This window comes from Athene cunicularia, assembly GCF_003259725.1.
Source record: "Athene cunicularia isolate RWA chromosome 11 unlocalized genomic scaffold, athCun1 chr11_part1, whole genome shotgun sequence".
Lineage (NCBI taxonomy): Eukaryota > Metazoa > Chordata > Aves > Strigiformes > Strigidae > Athene > Athene cunicularia.
The window spans coordinates 5,645,444-5,665,865 of NW_020799113.1; the positions used below are offsets into that span (position 1 = coordinate 5,645,444).

Below are 20,422 nucleotides of genomic sequence, written 5' to 3' on the forward strand. Positions count from 1 at the left end.
GGCAAGTAGACGTCTGTTGGAAGACTGTATTCGGAACTGTTATCAATGGTTTACTGTCAAAGCGGATAGATGGATGAAGTGGTTCATAGGATTTGTTCTGCTTCTAGCATCATTCAATATCTCCTGAATGATGGAAGACAGTAAGAAATTATGAAGCCTTTCAGATGACACAAAGTTGAGAGCAAGTACTGGAAGAACAGGATTGGAGTTCAAAACCATTTTGACAAATTGGATAGTCTAAAAAAGCAGGATGCAACTCAATTTGGCAAGCAAGATGTATTTTGTGTGGGTGAAACAATTAACTTCACAATTACAATAGAGCAGATGACTCACAAGACAGAAAAGAATGTGGAGTCAAAATGAGCTGAATATGAGTCAACAGCATTTTACAGATAAAAATGCTCAAACATTTCCTGGTATATTAGCCACTGTGTTATATGGAAGAACTGTGGAATAATCCTTCCTGTTCACTCATACTGTAAGACTGCAGCTGGAACAGTGTGTCTAGTTTCGAAAAAAAAATCGGTTTATATAGTCAGGGAAGTATGAGGAAACACTTTACAGCCAAATATGTAAAAATTACTGTGAGCTACTCTCCTTTTCCACTGGGGATAAGAGAAGAAAAGATGGGCCTAAAATATAAACCACAAAATGAGTTTAAATTGCAGCAAGAGAGACTTCAGTTAAACATTAGGGGAACACTTTCTAACAGAGAAGGTAAGTACTGAGAGAGAAGCCTGCCCGTAGAATTTGAAGTATTTCCATTACTGAAAGTTTTTAAGAACCTATCAGAGTAACATCTGTCAAGAATGAGAAGCGATAAGCCTGATCCTTTTTCTGGGGCAAGGGTGCTCACTGCATTCTCACTTGAGGTCCCTTCCCTCTATATTGTCTAAGATAAGGCTTTATCTCTCTGTGCTATAAAATATATTGCAAACCATAGTCCTGTGAAAACATTCAATGGACGTGCAGCACAACCACTGACCAGATACCTGCATCGTAACTTGGCTACAGATCCTCTGACTAAAGCTGGAAACATTAGTAAGTGGGTTGGAAGGTAAAGAAATCAGGAAGTAATCTATTTCTTCAAAGAATGAAAACACCCCTACCTTTTTTTTTTTTTTTTAATCTTTTTGGCTGAGTTGCTTTTCCTAAACAGCTATTGGTGTCACACTGCTCAATAGCAAATAAAACAGCTGCAGAATGGGATTTACTTTTACAGTGGTCCTAAATGCACACACTGAGCAATTTGCACAATCTGCCTCACAACTTGAATCGGTTAAAATGCACCCCTGTGGACTACTTTCAAAAACCTATTTGGAAGAATATACACTGTCTCACACTGAAAAAGATGACGGGAAAAGAAGCAATGTGTCAGAGGCTACAGCTGATGAAAAGAAAGAAAAGAAGCAAACGGAACAATAGAAATAAGGATCTTGTTTTCACTTTTCACTTTTCATTTTTTAAAGGATCTCTTTATAGTAATACTATAAAACTACACATAATAATAATTGAGAACATGGAACAAAACCAAACAAGCACTATGCAAAATTGGAATCTGGCCCTGAAAAGCCTTTCTTAAAACATCTCATTCATCTCACACATTTTGATGAAGACTTCCTGCTATTTCAATGTGCATACTTTGGAACTTTCCCTTCTTCATTTTGGAAGAGCTAAGTAATTGATTTGATCTCCCTTCTGTGCTAAAATCTTCGTGCAAATTCTTATTAAATATAACAGTCATTTAGGGTCCAAACTCCTGAAATATCAATCTTGTAATTTCTTCAGAGCCATGAGATGCATTCTTTGAATTCCCATGAAGTACACTGACTTCAGTGATGCTTTAGCAGTGCATAAAAAGTTTCACCTGGAGATCTGTGGAAATCCCATACCATAATTCCTAATAAATTAATAGATCACAACTAACTTTCTTCAAAATGAAAAAGAAATTCTAGTACTTTGATGATGTGATATAGCCATTCCAATCCATGATCCTAATTTAAATTTATGTTTCATAAAAATATGATAATTTTAATAAAAATTATCACCAAATATTCTAATTTCTTATTTAGTTTTAATGCCTTAGGATTTTTATTTTTAGCAAGAAAGACAAGAAAAATTATAATTACAGGAGTTGTCCAAACTACATTCAGATGTAGATAAGTTTCAAATCAAAGACATTAGCCACAGTAAAAATAATCACTAAGTGAGGAATTGAATATTATATTATACTATTTTATGTGGATTGATTCTGTGCCATTTTTGTATTTTGAAGAGAGAAGCTAACAGAGAACATATGTTATTACCATGTTTATTTTTTAAAATTTTATGGAGATGGCACTGCGTGCCTTTCTGTTAACAGCAAAATAAAGGTTGAATATAATTTTAATAGTTTTCTTGTTTCTTGGGTAACCTACAATCTATTGTATTTTCTTTTTCAGCCCGTGTTACTACCATTTTTGTGTTTTCTGATATTGCTTTCCTTCTGAAGTAGACCTTGCGAGTTTGTCATTGTGTGTATATTAACACTACCTGCCTTTCACTACATGTATTCTGCTTCAAGAATGTCATATAGGATACAACTGGATAACACCTATTATAATAATGCCTTTTTAATTGAGATGAACTTGTATCTGGGTTTTATAGTATGGGTAAAAAGCTTTCATCTCTACTTCGTAGCCATTCCCTTCTCCCTGGGACCAAGTTTTACTGGCATAGTGAAAGGATCACCCTCTCACCAATGAGAATGAATGCACTAAATATTCTGCACTACATTTATGACTTTGCTTCTTTAGGATTTTATTTGTAATGATCCTCTAATACCTATAATTATACTGGACACTTTACAGAATGTAGTCTTAGATTCTATTTCAGAAGCTTCCCAACTCTAGCTGTGTCGTTCAAATTGCTCTCTCGGATTCAGTCTCTTGCAGCACATTATTTAGATACGTAGCCTCTGTTTTCCTACTCAATGTGAGGAAAATGCTTAAGCCCCAACTATCTCACTAGCTTTCTAAAATGATAGAAGTATTGCTCCGAAATGTAAGAAATATGTGTGGTACCAGCTTTTTTGATACTACTAGTACTAGATACACCCTAGGAGCAGAAATCACCTTTTTTCAAATGCCAATCTGTCTTGATCTTAAGTCACTCATCTTTACCAACTACAGACCATCATAATTGCTTTCAAATGTCTCTGCAGTGATTTTACACTTCCTTTATTAATCAGGAAAGACACCTCTTGCTGCTACTGAAGGACCAAATCCTACATACCTTATCCATAATACTTGCACTATATACTTCTAAGTAAAAAGCAAGAACTGTAGGACTGACCCTCGGGTCTGCTGCACTAGCAGTTTGCCAGTACAACTCTCTCTCCTAATGGTCTGTCACCAAGACAACTCTCAGAATCACCAAAGAATCTCTACAAACACCTTAACACAACTCCTAAGGCCGCACAGTATACTCAGTACACAATGACAAGAAAAGACTTATACTAGTTTGAAAATATACTCTATTTTCAGCACTGCACCAAAGTGCACCAAATGCTGTCAAGACAGAGCTGAATGTGCCATAATGGAAGCAATCAAGTGAAAACTCCAGAAATCCTTGCATGTGCTGGAGCCAATTCTGCTACTTTGGGAATGTTTTTCTCTGGGCTTCATGGACCTACCTTCTGTATGTTGTGGCACACACCTGCCTTCTCCTCTAGGAAAGGAGTTCCTATACCTCACTTGCTAAAACAGAACAACATCTACCCACCTGAGATGATTCCTCTTAAAATTATTTCAGTTAAAAGTTTAGTTCACTTTAAATCTGTAGCAATTGGCAAGGATATCACTGTAGCACTAGTTAACAAAATGAGCTAGAAAGCAGCAGTTCAATCCAGACTCTGACTAACATCAAACAAGTTCTTTCTCTACACTAATCCCATGAGGGTTAAAATCTAAACTATTTAGAAATTGAACTATTTAGAAAGGCTCTGTTGAACACGAGTTAGTTCTGTTCCTATCAGCTCATTACCTTCCCCTTACAGTAGCAGATTACTTCCCGTATCAAAACTGTTTTCACCTCTCTCTCCACTTTGAAAATGCTACCTTGTCATTTTATCATGAGTAATTACAGAAACAGTCCCCATGCCTCTCTTTTATTAACACCTCTCAAATATTTGTGCAGTGATTTCACATCCTCCTTTAATCACCTCTTATTCAGTTTATACAAATTAAGTTCAATCAATCTTTCATTATAAGTAATATTCTTCTCACCTTAGCTACCCTGCTTTGAACTTTCTTCAGCATTTCAGTAGTCTTTTTTTATGATGATGGGTCTCACCAGTACTACATGCAGTATTCTGAGGGCAGCGTGTGCTATCATTGATATGCACCATTAGTATTAAAATGGAAATTAACATCTAGATAGAAGAAATAGTCTGTAACATCAAAAAATGTCTGTAACATCAAAAAATGTATGTAACTTAAAAGTTGCTGTTATCTATCCTATCACTACCTTACTTGTTTTTGTACTGCTGGACTGTATTTCAAGGTCTAGATGGAGAAATATAATAAAACCTGCAAATTCAAATAAAAGATTCAAGCCTTACTTTTGCTGAATGCCATTTTCATTCCTCCTAGGCCTACTCACTTTTGTTCTGATTTCAGAATAACAGGGTTCAACACTGGTCCAGAAAGGACCATATACTAAATCACTAAGAGCTCTGTTGATTAAAGCATGTGTACTTTCACTTAAAGCTAGGTATAGAAAAAAAAAATACTCTCTCAAAAAAAATATCAACATTCTATTAGGAGAGTTTTTGGTTTTCTAGGTCTCCTGACTCTTCTACTCATCTCTGCTTTACTAACTCGGAACTTTGGCTTTGTACCAAATGACCACATCCAAGATGGCAGTGTTTTATTCTTTTTCATATATACAGTAAGGGTTTATGCTTGAATAATACAATGTGTTTTCCAGTGCAGTAGGGCGTTTGGTGTAATTTGTCTTGTTCATTTAACTATATTTCAGGTATGTGTAGGAGTAACATTATTTAAGTTCATGTGATTGTAAATAAGTCAGACACAGCTAAAGATGTATTTTTTCTGCCAATCCTATATTGTAGAACACAGTGTCACTTCATATTATGTTCCATTATGATAATCTTATTTTAAAGCTGACAGTCATGACTTAATATCCTTGAAAAACCTTAAAAGTAAGAGGTATACTTTAGCTACTTTTAGCAATCTTAAGGAACCCCCTTCCCCAATTGAATTTGGATTATGAGAGAATACATACAACTTGTAAACCTTTATAAAATAAGAAACACTAGTCATAAGACCTGGAGTCAGTTAGTCAGATGTAATGATAATGATTTATGGAATATATTTTAGTTTACCATGAGTTTCGTTACTAATCTGATGTCATCACACTGTAAGTTTAACCTCTCAGAAAATCTGAATCTGTATCTTTGTAACGTATTATTTACGTTTACTCTCTACCTAGCGAATCAGTGGTCATAATAAAATTCACCTATAAAAAGCAAAAAATATTCAAAACAAGTCATCAAAAAAGGATTTACCCTAAGCCATACTGAGGGAATGAAAAAGAACTCCTGAATTACTTTCTTTCATGTGCCTATATAACTCATACAGAAGAACTTGCAAACTAGAACTGCAAAAGTATATGCATTTTTCATCTAAGGCAATGGAAAATTATTGTTTTATGGGTCACTTACCCAGACTTATTTCTGTGCACCCAGCATTACAGAATTGTTTCAGCAAGGAGGTTGGCAGTAATGTTAGAGCTTCAACCAAGAGTGTGATGTAGATAAGGACTACACCTAGTTAATGTCAAGTTAGTAGGAACGAAAAAGCAGAAGAGTAAGCAACTGCTTTCCTCAGGTTTGCCCTCAGGTGCAGCAACTGTTTCTACCATAGGCATGAAGCCATATCCTACACCGTTTCTCCCCCTTCAGGGGGAGTTCAGAGTACTACAGAAGAGAGAGGAATCAGGAGGCATGATTAGGATTATTCCTGATGGCCAGCTCTCAGTGTGTGACTAAAACAAAGCAGCAAGGTCAGACAATCTTCATTCAGAGACAGGAAATGAAAAAAATTATAGTCAGTACAGATTATCTATGGCTGCCCTGTTGATGGTAGCTGCACAGATTTAAATCTAGTCTTTATTTCTAATAAACAAAGCTATTAAAAGGCCAGTCATCTAGAAAAAATAGTAAGTGGATCAGCTCTAAGTGGCTATACTTCTGAAAACATTTGATACACACCCCCATGTATGACAGAAAATATTTACATTCCTAAATGGAGCACTTTAACATAGCCCATTTCTTAAAACAGTGATTCCATTTTGAGAAAGACACAATTCTAGACACAGTATCTGTGTTCAGAAACAATTCTGTTCCAAATGAATCAGAAAGGCTTTCCACTTGCAGGGGCACTAATGAAATGTAACCACAGAGAAAATGTAGCTGTATACACACTCCCACTCCCCCCCCCAAAAAACCCCCCAAAAACAACAAACCAAAACCAGCCAACCAACCAAACTCCAAACCTTAAAATATCTACCATGTTTGGACGATCACCTTCAGGTTTTATTTTGTTTGGATAAGACACTACTATACCTAGCTGTTCTGCCTTAATTTGTACACTGTCACAATAGTATCCAAACATCTTCCCATATGAAAACTTTCACTGAGGTGCCCAAGTGCTACATCCAAATGTGTAAGATAATGTGTTTTCCTGGCCTAGTTACAAACAGGAAACAAATATTAGTTGCGGTGGCTCACACTACTACGTTTGGATAAATTAAAGAAACAATCAAACATCTACATACTTTCTATTTATTTGCTTTGGACATTTTCTTTTTGTTAAAATGCACCTTCCACTCTATCTGTCCAAGGCAACAGTACTACTGTCCAAATTATATAGCTGCTAAACTAGTGTGCATGTGTTATGCACCACTACCTCTAAAAGGTGAAGTATACAGCGCCACAAGCTACTGCAAAATTGTAGCTATCAGCATAATACTATCGGTGTTTGGAGATTGCATGTAACAACCCATAAAACTCTCTCTGGTATGTAATAAACATTATCATACCCTTGCTCAAAAATTCTGGTATTACCAAGAAAATCAGCTGCATAGTTCCTTATATTTTCTGAAATCAACACCTCTCTTCAGAATAACCACAACTCCACTGGATTTTAGAGCAATCTTTTTCACCCTGTACAATACGTGGCTGCGGTTTTTACATAACTACCTGCATCTGGTTTGTTTAATGACTAGACTTTCATGTATGTTTATTGTTTACATATCCTAAACAAATGTATGCTGGAGGGCTCTATATAATTTAACATTTAGTACGGCTAAGAGTCCTGTAAGTGAATCAAAACACATCTCAGACATGAGAACAAATTCTGCAGATTTTAGAACATTACAAGCAATGGATAGGTCCATCTAATACCATAGAAACAACTGCATACTCTCTGGATTTAACAATTTGGTGGGTAGCTGTAAGAGTAGTATGGCAGTTAAACTACAGATGAAGGCCATTACATACAGGTGGCAAAGAAACAGAAGATGGCCTCAGTACATAAACTCATTCAGTTGAATGGTTGAGAGAAGAACATAATTGATGTCCTCCATAGATCCAGAAAAATGAGGAATCTGAAACCACTTATTCATTCAGAAGCAGCTCCATAATATGAAGCCACTTACTCAGGGACTGTGGCAAAGACACAGTTGAATTCTTTGTGATTAAATTCCCTTTAGAAACTAACATGTCATTTTCATGGTAACTGAACTGCTATTCAAAGGAATATTTGTAACTGGAAATTAAGGCAGGAGGGGGAATTTAATCCTAGTGAAACAGGAGAAAAATCATGATTTTCAGGTTCACCAAAAAGCTTTGGAATCTTCTCTGGCTTTCACGATAATGCAAATCACTTTCCTAGGTGATGAATAGTTACTTCACTGGATTAAGCATAAGGTTTTAATGCAATACAAATAATAATGCTGAGTAAAATTAAATAATTTTTTGTATTTGGAATAATTATTTCAGGCTATTTTTGTGTGAAAGAAGTGAAAAAACTTCTGTTAGGTGGAAAATACACTTCTCAGCTCCTCCATAAAATGTGTTCCCGTGCTAAAGCACTAGCTTTCACTAGTAGAAACTGAGAAACAGCCTGCAGTTAATCCCCCTGTAGTTAAGACAGCTAACTAGTTAAGTCATTACTGCATGCAATAATTTGTAATCTTAGAGAAAACCAAATCATATATTTTGATACTTGATGGTCGGGAGTCTGTTCGGAGTTATACTTCCACATGACGTAGCAAATCAGCCAGCATGAAGTAAGGGACTTCACTAATTAACATTCTCTCGACATACTTATTTTTAAAACAAGTTACTGCTTTCCCATAGTGCTGTGCTAGAGTTATTCTTTGTAAAACTCAGGTTTACATGCAGAGTAAAATACCATAATGAACCACATTCCAGAGATTATTTTGACACTCAGGATAGCTGTCCTCAAACCAGAAGAAAATACTTTACTGGATGACTCCATTAAGCTATTAATCTTTATCAACCTGTACTACATACCTAAAGTCCCTGCAAGTTAAGGCATTTCTCCAAAATAAAAAAAAAATTTCCCATGCAAAGCTCACCAGAAAGAGCTAAAGAAATTCTGGACTTTAGAGAGTATAAGAGTACTCTATTTAATGTTGGTGAGAAAATTTAGCGCACTTAATCTATCAAAAGCATCTTTTAATAATTTCTCCTAGCATTTATTTCAAACTTTTGTAACTCTGCAATGAGGACAAGAATTTTTACTCCCGCTTTACTCCTGTATGGCCATATACATTCAGGTGGTTTTTTGTGTTTTAAAATAAGTTATAGCTTTCTTCTCCCTAGAAGATCACAGCTGCTTGACTCACAGTGATTAAAAACAGCTTCTAGTAACAGGTGAAAGAATGTAAGAAATAACATCAAATCACTTTAAGAAACACTTCTCAGACATATCTAAATGAAATTACTGTAAGTACATCATACATACAGAAAACAAGAGGGAATGGATTTATTGGCAGCTCTTTGAGATGACTTTCAAGACTTTAAAACCACAGAGAAATACAGTAATCCTAAATGCACACTAATAAAACCTCATATCAACACAGTTTCATGTTCATTCTTTACCCTGATCCATTCAATCAAGAAAGAAAAATAATTTTAATGAAAACACATGATATTTTCACTAAAGTTCCCAAGCTAAACTGTACTTCTTTTAAACTGAAAATACTATGGTCTCATATTGAAAATTACATTATGCTCATTAAATTCCCCAGGCCAAGCCTTCCAATCCCTAGTCTGTTATAAGTCACACGGCACTTCCACTACCCTCAGTTTTGCTTCAGTAACTTCTGTAATATTAAAATCACCATTATCATTAATACAAAATTTTTCTTTGTCTTTTCACATGATCAGACTCTGATGGGATACAAGTGAGACACGTTACAACTCAGTATACTGACAGACATCTTACGCTTCCTGTTAGTATATGATATGAAATACGCAAGAGGCACAGTAACTCATGTAAATATAACCCAGGGATTCCCCTTCAGTCACCTACCTGTATGTGGCTCAATAGAAAAGTAGGGCTGTCCTTCCAGAATGCTATAAACCAGCTTGGCACTATTCCCATAAACTGGATCATCTGCATCTGTAGCTGTTACTTTAGTAACAAAGGTGCCTAAAGAAAAGAATATACACAATTAACGTTTACACTCTTATTAGAATTTGCATAGCTTATTCCAAAAATAATTTGAAACAAAAATTAATTTCCTTGTGAGTTGTATGACAATAATAAAAGAAGAAGAAATAACAGTAACAACGTAAAACATTACTTGTGAAACACAAACAAGACATTTTCTTTCAAGATGATACATACCAGCAGACTGAATTTCTGGTTAAAAGAAAAACCTTTTTAGTAGTTGTATTATTTAAGGTTTCTTTGTAGAATGCATTTAAAGCCACCTGGTAGATATTTGTAGAGTTCAAGCATTTGCAAAGGAATCATATCAAAGGGATACAAAATACAAGGTTAATAATACATATAATATGTTGCATTTAAGGTTTGCAAAATCACATCTGAAAGAACCTTGCCAAGTTATAGAGACTGAATAGAAAAGCAATAATAAAAAGGATTCTTTGTTCTTCTCTTGGCTTGCAGCCATAATAATGGTTTGATGTGGCCACAGTGACAGAGTTAGGACAACATCTACTGTCTCCAAAAAGAGTCTCTGCCACCAAGGGGGCTATTGTCGAGCCAAAGTTCTAAATTCCATACTCAAAACATAAATTCCATACCAAAAAACAGAGGAGAAAATCATGGAAATTGCCCTTTTTATTTCCTACACCACATAGCACTTGCCATTTCTGTAAGAAGCAAAATTGAATAAAATTCAGTTGGTTACATTAAGCTTGCTGCAGAGACTTTTTTATAGGTGACTTAAAAATACAATGATGACATTAATTAGGCTAACAATAAAGACAGTATCTACAGAGGGAGAGCAAGCAAGAGTAGGAGAGAGGCTAAGGGCTGAATTATGTTTCCTATGTTCAGAAAAGAATTATAGTTACCACCAAAATACTCCCCTTTCTGGATATGCCAGTACAAATAGCCTCCTCTTTCTTCTCCCACTTGTTGTGCTGCTGAATCCAAATTACACGTCACTTCAGGACAGGAACAGTAAACTAAAAGGGTAGAAGATCCCTTTGGCATGTTCTTGCATTGCACACTCTTTTCTTCTTTCTCTGTGTGGCACATTGGTGCTATGGCTTTGGGAAGTTTTGCTTGTTACTGTACATGCAAATTATTGACAGGAATGTGCGCATATTTAAAGACAATTTACATATCGCCCAATGGCTTCCATTTCACGCTTCCCCACGCGGCCACTTCAAACATCAATCCAAGATATGGGGCTGGTAGGATCTGGGAGTGTCTAGAGAGATGGATGACACCTCGCTTATGGAGTGGAAGTTCTGCAGTGCCTGAAGGTGCAGCAGGTTTGCTGAATGGAAATAATGGAATAATTCACAGCGAAGGGAATGCGGGTTGCAGAAAACATCCCACTAGAGAAAAAAATGCCTATGGCTTGTACTGGTCATTTATTTTGGCTACGGGCATAAATTTGTGCATTTTTACACGGGGAGAACATCAATGAAGGGAAGCAAATCAGCTGGTTGCCATGCAAGCTCTACCATGGCCCCATCTGGCAGGACAAGGCCCCACCAGCATCAATCCTGCTGTTCAGCAGGGTCCAGAAGAATCCACGTGGCCTGCAGCTGATGCATACCACGTGGAAGAGGAACACAGTGCTGACGAATATTATGTTGCATCTACCTTTGACAGATGCTTGCTGAATCTGTTCTTATAAACATGTAAGCTGTTTATGTGTTGAAGCTTAAATGGTTTTGATGTTGAAAGGTGATCACACCTAACCTTTGATATAATAATCTCTAACCTGCCACTGGGCATGAGAAATTGACTTTATCCTCAACTTGATGGTTGGTTTGTAAGGAATTAACATGGGAAATTTGTTGTCTGACCAATTACAACTTTGGCTGTATATCCAGGCACTAACAGACAATGCCTGGTAGGTTTGAGTGAAAACGATCAAGGGGATAGATGACACTAATGTGGTCCCCAGCCTTGTAGCACGTACAGCAGCCTCAGCCTATAGACAATATCCTGAATGACCTCCTTCACATCAGGAGGATATAAACAGTATCAGGGAAGCAACCATGGGGCACACACAGAGGCCATGGCATAGCCTACAGAAAACACATGAATCAGGGAACAATGACATAGAACCATTGGGGAAGCTTGAGGTTGGATGTTGCAGGAAGAGAGGAACAAAAGGACCCTTTGTGGTTTGCCCACAGTAGTTACAAAGCATGAAAAGATGTACTATTAGAATTGCCTCACATATTTAAGTTTTGTTGGCTCACCTTCTGTAACCCATACATGAGTTACAAGTTCTCTGTTTTGTTGTTCCTACAGAAAGCAATCCCTCAGCCAAGCCGTACCTCCAATCTCTTGCAGAATTCAGGCTATAGCCCCACCATCCCAGCAGGACGTTCCCTGCAGTTCACAGCTGCTGTCCCATGCATGATACCAAATATGAATGCAAAGGTCAGCGCTTTCTTCAACTAGATTCAAACTGAAGTAGCAGGTGACAGGGCTGCTGTCATAAAACTTTTGTTTTGTAATCTTCTAAGACAGAAGAGGCTTGTGCAGAACATCAGACAATGGGACAATAAGATAAGGCTCATCACAGAACAGTGAAAATTTTTGTAAGAACATTTTATCTAGGCTGTTCCATTTTGTTTCCATGATATACTTTATACACAAAGGAAAATAAAGAAGTGAAACTGCTGACTTCTTTGAGATTATGTTTGATTTGCCTAGCTGGCTCTCATTTCAAAGGACTTCAGAAATAATTACATTGCTTGTTTAGAAAGATTTGATATATAACATCTATTCTTTCCTTATGTCACTTGAGAATTCCTGAAGACTTTTAATGATATTTATTTCAAGATTTCAAAACTTAAATGGGTATGCTGATTCTCTGATAAACTCATCCTTTATCCCAAGTGTTCATTAGACATTAAAGTTGAATACGCCTTAATAAAAAGAGGCTGACATTGCTTCCAGTCTTGATGCTCAGCTCTCAAGATTTTTTTTTTCCTGTGATATAAAATAATTTAATCACTTATTGAGGCCCCAAGTTTTTCTGAATTGTATACATACATTAATAATACATATGTAATTGTCAGTATTCCCATTCACTGTTTATATACACAGAAGCAGGGGGGAAATGGTATACCCTTCTTTTTCTTTCCCTTACAGGTCACCTGAAGCGGGACTATAATCTCAACTAATAGAACTAATGAAAGGGAAGGAAAAACAAAATGCTCTCCCAGCTCCTAGAAATCAATTTCTTACACTGCCAGTCTCTGTCACTTAGCACTTAATTTCCGGCCATCATATACACTTCTGAGAAGGTCTGTCAGATTCAGTAATTTGCTCCCAATCTTATTGATGAAAATTGTTTATGAAAGATGTAAGCAGTCATGAAACAGAAATTAAAGACATTACTTCCACTACTGAAATTAGTTAAGCTTTTACATAGTTCAAATTTTATCACCTTTAATTTTAATTATTTTACTTTATGCCTTGAATCAAATCCGCAGGTGTGAAACTTACCACATTAATATGTTCACACTGAAAATCAAAAGTATATAAAGGAGCAAACTGTCCCCTCTGCAGCTGCAGATGATGTTGCTACATCAGTGCTGCTCTGGTTCCACTGCAAGATGCTAAGGGTCCAGAAGCGGCAACCAATCCCGCAAGTGACAGAACCCTTTTCAAGTAAGCATGAACAAAAGATCTGGAGAACCGAGACTCCTGAGAGTGAAAAGTAATGCAGAAAAAAAGGAACGCGCAGTCACCGTGGCTGTTCTCTAGGCAATATCCCAAACACAGCAGAACCCTCCATGCTTCGGTCTAGAGTTTTGGATTATCAATATTTAAGCAGAATTTTACACCACTACAGACACTGCAGTTATAAACTACACGTACATAAATACTGTTTAGATGCTTAAAGTTTTAAAGATAAAAATTTTGCATTGAAAAGGCAGTAAAGAATGTAGAGAAGAGCATTTATTAGGAAAACGCTCTTTGAAAAACAACACTCTGGGTTCTACCCAGCAAATAAACAGAAATTAAGGTTTCTGTTTGTGTTTATTTTTGACTGCATTTGGCTTGTGTTTGTTTCTTTGTCAATGCTACAACAAACTCATTTAACTAGAGACTATAAATTTGAAATGGTGCCATTTTTACAAGAAAGCCACTATTATAGTTCAAGTCACTGTTGTCCTAATTACAATAATACAGCAGTTTTATATAATCTGGCCCAACAACATAATCACTGTTTCTTTTTTCTTTATGTACCTAATATTGGCTTATGTAAAACAAAATCATTTTTTCAATAGATGAGGCAAATTTTAAGATGTTCAGTTAAAAAACTTTCTGCATCTTTTTCTGTGGTACACTTTTGCAATGTTAACGGTGCTGCAATTAAATATGGACTGCAAAGAGATTCACCAGATTTTAATTAATGAACACTTCTAATGTGATTTAGCCATTAACCATTGCTGATTGTTTTACTCTGTTAGTGTCAGGTTTCATCGTTTCTCTTTGCAACAGGCTAGCAATCAGAGATGCAATTAACAATAAAAGTATTTTTATATGGCTAGGTAAGAAAGCCTGTGTTTGCTGGCAAACTAAGATTAAAAGCCATCATAAAAATAAGATGTGTGTGCTCAGCTAGTGCTCTTCTGTTGTTTTGGCTGTGTTTTTAATGTGCAAGTCAGGGTACAGATTCTGCACATTAGTCAGAGAGAAAAATGCATATGCTGCCACAGGGAGTAGAAAAGAGAATTTTTTGGTGTGGCAGTGAAATGTGCGCACTGAAAAAAAAAAAATAAAAATCAAACTTGTATGTTCTAGAGGAGGTAACGCATAGTCGGTGCCAGAAATTTACATGTATCCATATTCAATGAAGCAACCATTTTGTTGAAAGATTGCAGTGACTGGTAAAAATAAAAATGTGACCATAATGCAACATAGTGGGACCATGTTTTCTCATTTTCCCAAAGACTTTTGGGCTTTTTTTCTTTTCTGATTCCCTTTTTGGTCACCCTTCCTCTTTCTTTCCTACTCTTCAAAATCCTGACAGGTTTAAATCTCCATTTCATTCAGAAGATCTGATTAGCAATCTGACAGTGCATCGAGTATATTTGCATGAAAAAGACCTACCATTATTTACCAACTGGTCCGTTTTTCTAAGAGGATCACTGTGCTTCAAAATCTCTAGCTAGATTTTGAGTCTGGCTGATAGTAGCCGTGAAGTCAGTAGTGGTCAAAGCAAAGCATTGTTTGTATTCAGCAGGTCAGATAAGCATTCTTTCCAAAATGAAGCCTTTTCTTCACTGTCCTTTGCTATAATCTCACAGGTAGCATGACAGTTGTTGTCATGGTAACAATTTTTTATTGAATAAAACTGCAATAATCTCATAAAAACCTGTATAACTTCTTGACATGTAAATTATTAGTGCCTCAAAGCTGAAGCAACTTACTCTTATTTGTTTTTCATTGTTGCTGATTTTTTAAATACAGAAACACAGTTTTAAGCCTTATCATCCTGTATTATTCTATATGAAAACATTTCTGAACACAAAACCTATGAATTAGAGATTTTACTAACCAAATAAAGAGAATGTATATGGAATAAAAATCTCTGAATGCACTTCAGAACTTATTAACATTTGCAAAATACACACCTAAAATATTATCACTGGTATTTTAAATGGCATAGCTTGCTGTCTATGCAGATATACATGCATATATATGCAGGCATGTTGGTGTATGTGCATTCCAGGGTTCTTTTGCAGATCGTACATTATTCCACGCCTACCTTCTACATCAGTACTTGAATGTATTTTTATTATTAATAGCTACTTCATTGCCAAAGCACTAAAAGCAACACGTGGATCAAGCCTCACAATGAAAGAAAATCCTCTCTCCGAAGAGCCAAGTACCTGGAAAGACAAATGCAGAGAGACAACTGAAGAGAGACAAGGAGGTGACAAGAGGATGTAAACCATCCTGGGAAGCAATGCTGTCAGCACACAGCGGTGCTGCTGCCTGACCCACCTGCTGTCAGCTCGGCACACCTACCCCACAGTGCTTACAGTATGTAGGCATCATGGAAAAGTTTTAAGGACTGCTTTAAAAACAGATGACAGTGGTCTCATGTGGGTTTTTCAGGAGATCTTCACACACTTAAATGAAAGCATGCGAAAAATAGAAAAGTATTTGCTTGGGCCTCTTTCAGTGGCAAAAAATTAATGGAGGTGAAAGATGACATCCTAAGCAGCGCTAATAGAGGCCAGAATGGTCCACTAAAGGAAAAATGGGCAGCTTGTGCTTGACATGCTAGAGAAACAGGAAGGCCAGAATGTATTCTATGATATCTATAGTAAAATCCTGAATACAGCCACTCCTAGAGGGAGTAGTGAGAAAGAAAATTTGTGTACTTTACAGATGTAATACTGATATGTGGGTGATGAGAACCATATAAATACATAGATAGATGCAAGACTTCACTTAATCTTCTGCAAAGAGAAAAACAACAACAAAAGCTTCCTTACAATGAGAAATTGTACAAGGAGGAATAATACCCCAAGGGAAATAACAGAATCCTCCTCACTGAAGAGTTCATTCTGTTGCACAGAATGCTAGATAATGTATTCTAAGGGAAAACCCTAGAAAGACAGGAAGATTAACTAATAGGGTAATTTGTCTTTCCCAGCTGTAATTTATTTGACTCTAAGTAGTGAAATACTGTGATGCTGTCATGATCTTGTTTATGATGATTAAGGCAAGGAAGAAGGAAGAGAGGGTTATTCATATAACTCAGTTTTAGGCTCAACTGGTATATTAGATACCTAGTTGAACTAGCTTTCTGTTCTAAGGGAGGAAGGCGGAATTGTCCTCTCATGGGATTCTTCTTTCTTGGTTAACCAGAGAGGAATCCAAATTAAATTAGCCAGCTAATGTGAATGCCTAGATTTCAATCATATGACTACTCTCTTACATGTATGTACTCAAAATGGGCCATACCAGTCTATAATACTAACCTGCCAGGTACTTCAAGCATGTAAGCTCCACACCAACATATAGAAGTACAAATCTTGCAAGACTTTTGTTTTAATTTACATTATTTTCCATACATATATATATAAAAAACCTATGTGCGCTTATATACTTGTATAGACAATTACTGCAACTGATATATTTCATATGCAGTTTTTAAAACTAATCTAAAAGATTAGAGTAACAAAGCATTACTTGTTTGTTTTGCTGGTTTGTTTTATATAAGTAGGCATATGCAATGTCACTGAAATGCACAGAAAAAGAGATTTGAGAACTCGGTACTGTACAGATCTACAGGAAATGGCAGATGATGCCCCAGAGAATTGATAGTCTAAACCAAAAGTTTTAACACCTGAAAAATCTGACTTAATAAAGGGATCTGAAAGAGTCAAACAAGAGCAGCTTGATCGACAGAAGGAAATAACTACTACAATAAATTATGAAGTAACACGCAGGTGAATGCAAGACACTGTTTCCTGTTTCCACCAGGAAAAGAATCTTTTCATATACCTTTGATGTGTTAAGTCAGGTTTAGCTCCAGAAGCAGAAGAGGAATCCGAGTTGTTTCTTCCAAACGTTACATATTTCTATTGCAAATTTCTTTTTGCAATTTTTAGAGTAGATAGTTTAGAAAGTTAATGAAATCTTTAAAAAAAAATGTTAATATCATGCAGTATGTACGAGTCGAAATCTGTGAACAACTGAATAACCTACCACATGTAACACGACACTTTTCAGATTGTTCACGTGTCATTTTAAGGTCTTTTTATCATGTGAGGGAAATGGAAAAATATATTGTATGCAAATGTGTAACTGCAGAAGTATGAAAGGTGCTTGCTATGCATAGGAGAAAAATGCCTTCTGTACAGCCCACAGACAATGGAGCAAGCTGGCAGCCTTCAGCATTTTACAGCTGTATAATGAGGACTGTAGGAAGCATGGCTGTGAAATCTAATAAGCTGCATATTTTACATTTTTTTTTGTGCATAAACTAATTGTTTTCGAACTCTGATGCTGCCTCTTTAACATGATCTTTTGGAAACAAAAATGTTTTACATCAGAAATATATATTCAGATCTAGTGATACAGATAACTCTTTGGCAATTATCCTTGCTGGTGTTACCTACTGCTTGGAGTTAGCTTGTGTGAATCTAATAAGAAAGGACACCGCCTCTTCAGTTTTAAGGTTGGCAGTTCTTTCTTGCTGCAACTTATAAGATGGTGCCATTAGAGAGCCTGCAGGTATTCCTTTATAAATTCCCCTGGGTGGCTGTTTGTTAGGATTAAAATACAGTCTGTAACATCACAGGCAAGAGTAGAGGGGTAAAATATATTTTATGTTTGGTTGAAAGAATTATGTTTTCTTTTCATGTTATTTTTTTTATTCTCCCTTTAGATATCACCCTCACTATAGAATATTAATTGATATTTGTGAGATGTGGAAAATAGCTGTTCTTTTGTTCAGGACTTTTTGAAAGACTGCTTGTCTCTAATCAATTGACTATTTCATCAGCATTCATTCTGTGAGGTCCCCAGGCAAAGACAATAAAATTGGATGATCACTGTACACTATATTTCCAAGCAGGGAAAAAGAGTACTGTAAGGCTTGTTGATTTCAATGGAAGTTTCAGGTTATGCTCAGGTGTATTGTATAAAAATATAAATAAATAATAAAGTAGCCCTGGATGTTTACTGCAAGAAATTCTTACATTTATAACTTTGTTGTGAACAGAAAACGGCTCGTATAATGCAGTTTGGATGCTCTGCTTGCTTTGTTTGGTAGAGTGCAGCCTATAATGCCAGCAACTGTAATCCAGGTTGCAAAAGCAGACTCTGAAATATTGCCCCCTCAGGCCACTGCAGAGCAAGCATATGGCAGCAGAGACCATTTGGGCCCCAGGGAAAGGGCACACTTGAATCAGTTGCCCAGCAGTGCTCTACCGGCTGATTCATGACAAAGCCGTATTGACATCAGCTCCACAGGCAATTGATTCTCTGTATTCATGAAGAAACATTTAAGTGCTGTAGATTCAGCAACTAAACCAAGACAGAGCTAACAATTCGAGGCAGGGTGGGGAATGACCAATGTCAGAAAAAAAAAAATGGATTCTGAATTGGATCTGAATCTCATTTTCCCAAATGTCAAGTGTGTCCGTCAAAAAGACGACTAAGAGAGGTCATCTGAATTAACTGAGCTTGAGAAGTATTGGTCCCCAGTGTTCTAAAGCTAGATCTTTTGTGTTAGCAGAGTGATTTAAGTTATATTAATAAAAGTTTCTCTGAAAATATTACCACACCAAATTTAATTATCTGATGTAGAACTTTGTACCTTCTGGTTAGAACTTGTCAACACATCCCACAACTGAAAAAAGGGAGAGTAAGTTCCAGTCCAGCTTTGTGGCACTTTTAGAGACTCAGCCCAGCAGAAATCCGTACCAGTCTACTTCCTCTCCTGTTTTCCACTTAGGCATCATCTAATGGCCAACAAACGGGCTCGTGTCACTAAGCAGAGCTGCTCAGAAAAATTAAATGGCATGCTTTCAAAGCATACAAACCAAAAACCCAACCACTGTTTTAAATATTTTTTTTCATCAAAATTTAAATTCAGGAAAATAATGGAAAACAGTTGCTAAGAGTAGAATTAAACTTGTAACCAAAAGAGAATGTAGCAGAAACCTGAGTCAAAGACTTATTTTCATGTAGTCACAGAACAGAAATACAGTGATGTATTTGATATGTACAAATGAAAGCAACCACAAAGAATTTTGGAAGCAGAGTATCTGCAACAAGAAGACGTCTGTGACTGAGACAAGAATCAGCTGGAAAAACAACAGGACAGATTCTTATAGATTACATAGAACTAGACAAGCATGGACCTAAGACTGCCAAAATTTGCTCTGTTCTGCCCTCATATGCTCAACATACAGGTATGTCTGTCTGTCCTCATCCTGTGAGACAGGAACATCACAGGAAAATATATCTCTCTACAGAACTCCATAAGGAACTATGACTTCAATTCTGATCCAAATGGCTTTTTCTTGAGAAGTTTATCTTCTCTACGTGTCATTTACACAACATTCCTTCGTGCAAAGGGAAGGTATGTGTGCAAAAATTGGAGAATTTGTGACAAATTGCTGACAGTTAATGGAGAGGAAAAATGTAGCTTTTTCCTAAGAAACCACTGCACATTAATAGCTCCGTACTTTGCACACCTAATTTAGGTCTCCTTTCTAAGATACAGACAATGACTTCAGAACCTGAACGTTCAAGTACTTGCTACCATTGGTACAAAGTACTCTGAGCAATCCCACTGATTATAGCAATTTTGTATAGTCAATGAACTAGTTTAGTACACTCTGGACAATATTGGTCAGTGCAACTGAAGGGTCAGATTATAAACCCCTACAGAGCAGTATCATAACCTCATCCATTGTCCTCGAGCTCATAATGGTCATTTAAGAACAGTATAAAAACATAATGACATTTTCAATCAGACCCCATGAGAAATGGAAAGTACAAAAATAACAGCATGTACTCAGAAATATGTTTTTTTCAAGGCTCAATAACAAGTCAAATTAAGGAGAAGACTGTCTGGTTTTGAAGATATCCTAACCAATCATTTAAGGTTACTTAGGATTTTGCTT

At 36.4% G+C, this 20,422-nt stretch overlaps 1 protein-coding gene across 3 annotated transcripts in view; it reads right to left on the minus strand.

Annotated features, from left to right (window-relative positions):
• Nucleotides 1-20,422, minus strand: part of CDH8 (cadherin 8) — a 212,252-nt gene that overhangs the window by 72,168 nt on the left and 119,662 nt on the right. For all 3 annotated transcript variants that reach the window (XR_003399202.1, XM_026856641.1, XM_026856642.1), the window contains one exon: nucleotides 9,627-9,746. Coding sequence is in view for 2 of the 3 variants with exons in the window: in XM_026856641.1 (XP_026712442.1) it covers nucleotides 9,627-9,746 (120 nt within the window). In the remaining variant the exon portion in view is untranslated. The remainder of the gene's footprint in view (nucleotides 1-9,626; nucleotides 9,747-20,422) is intronic.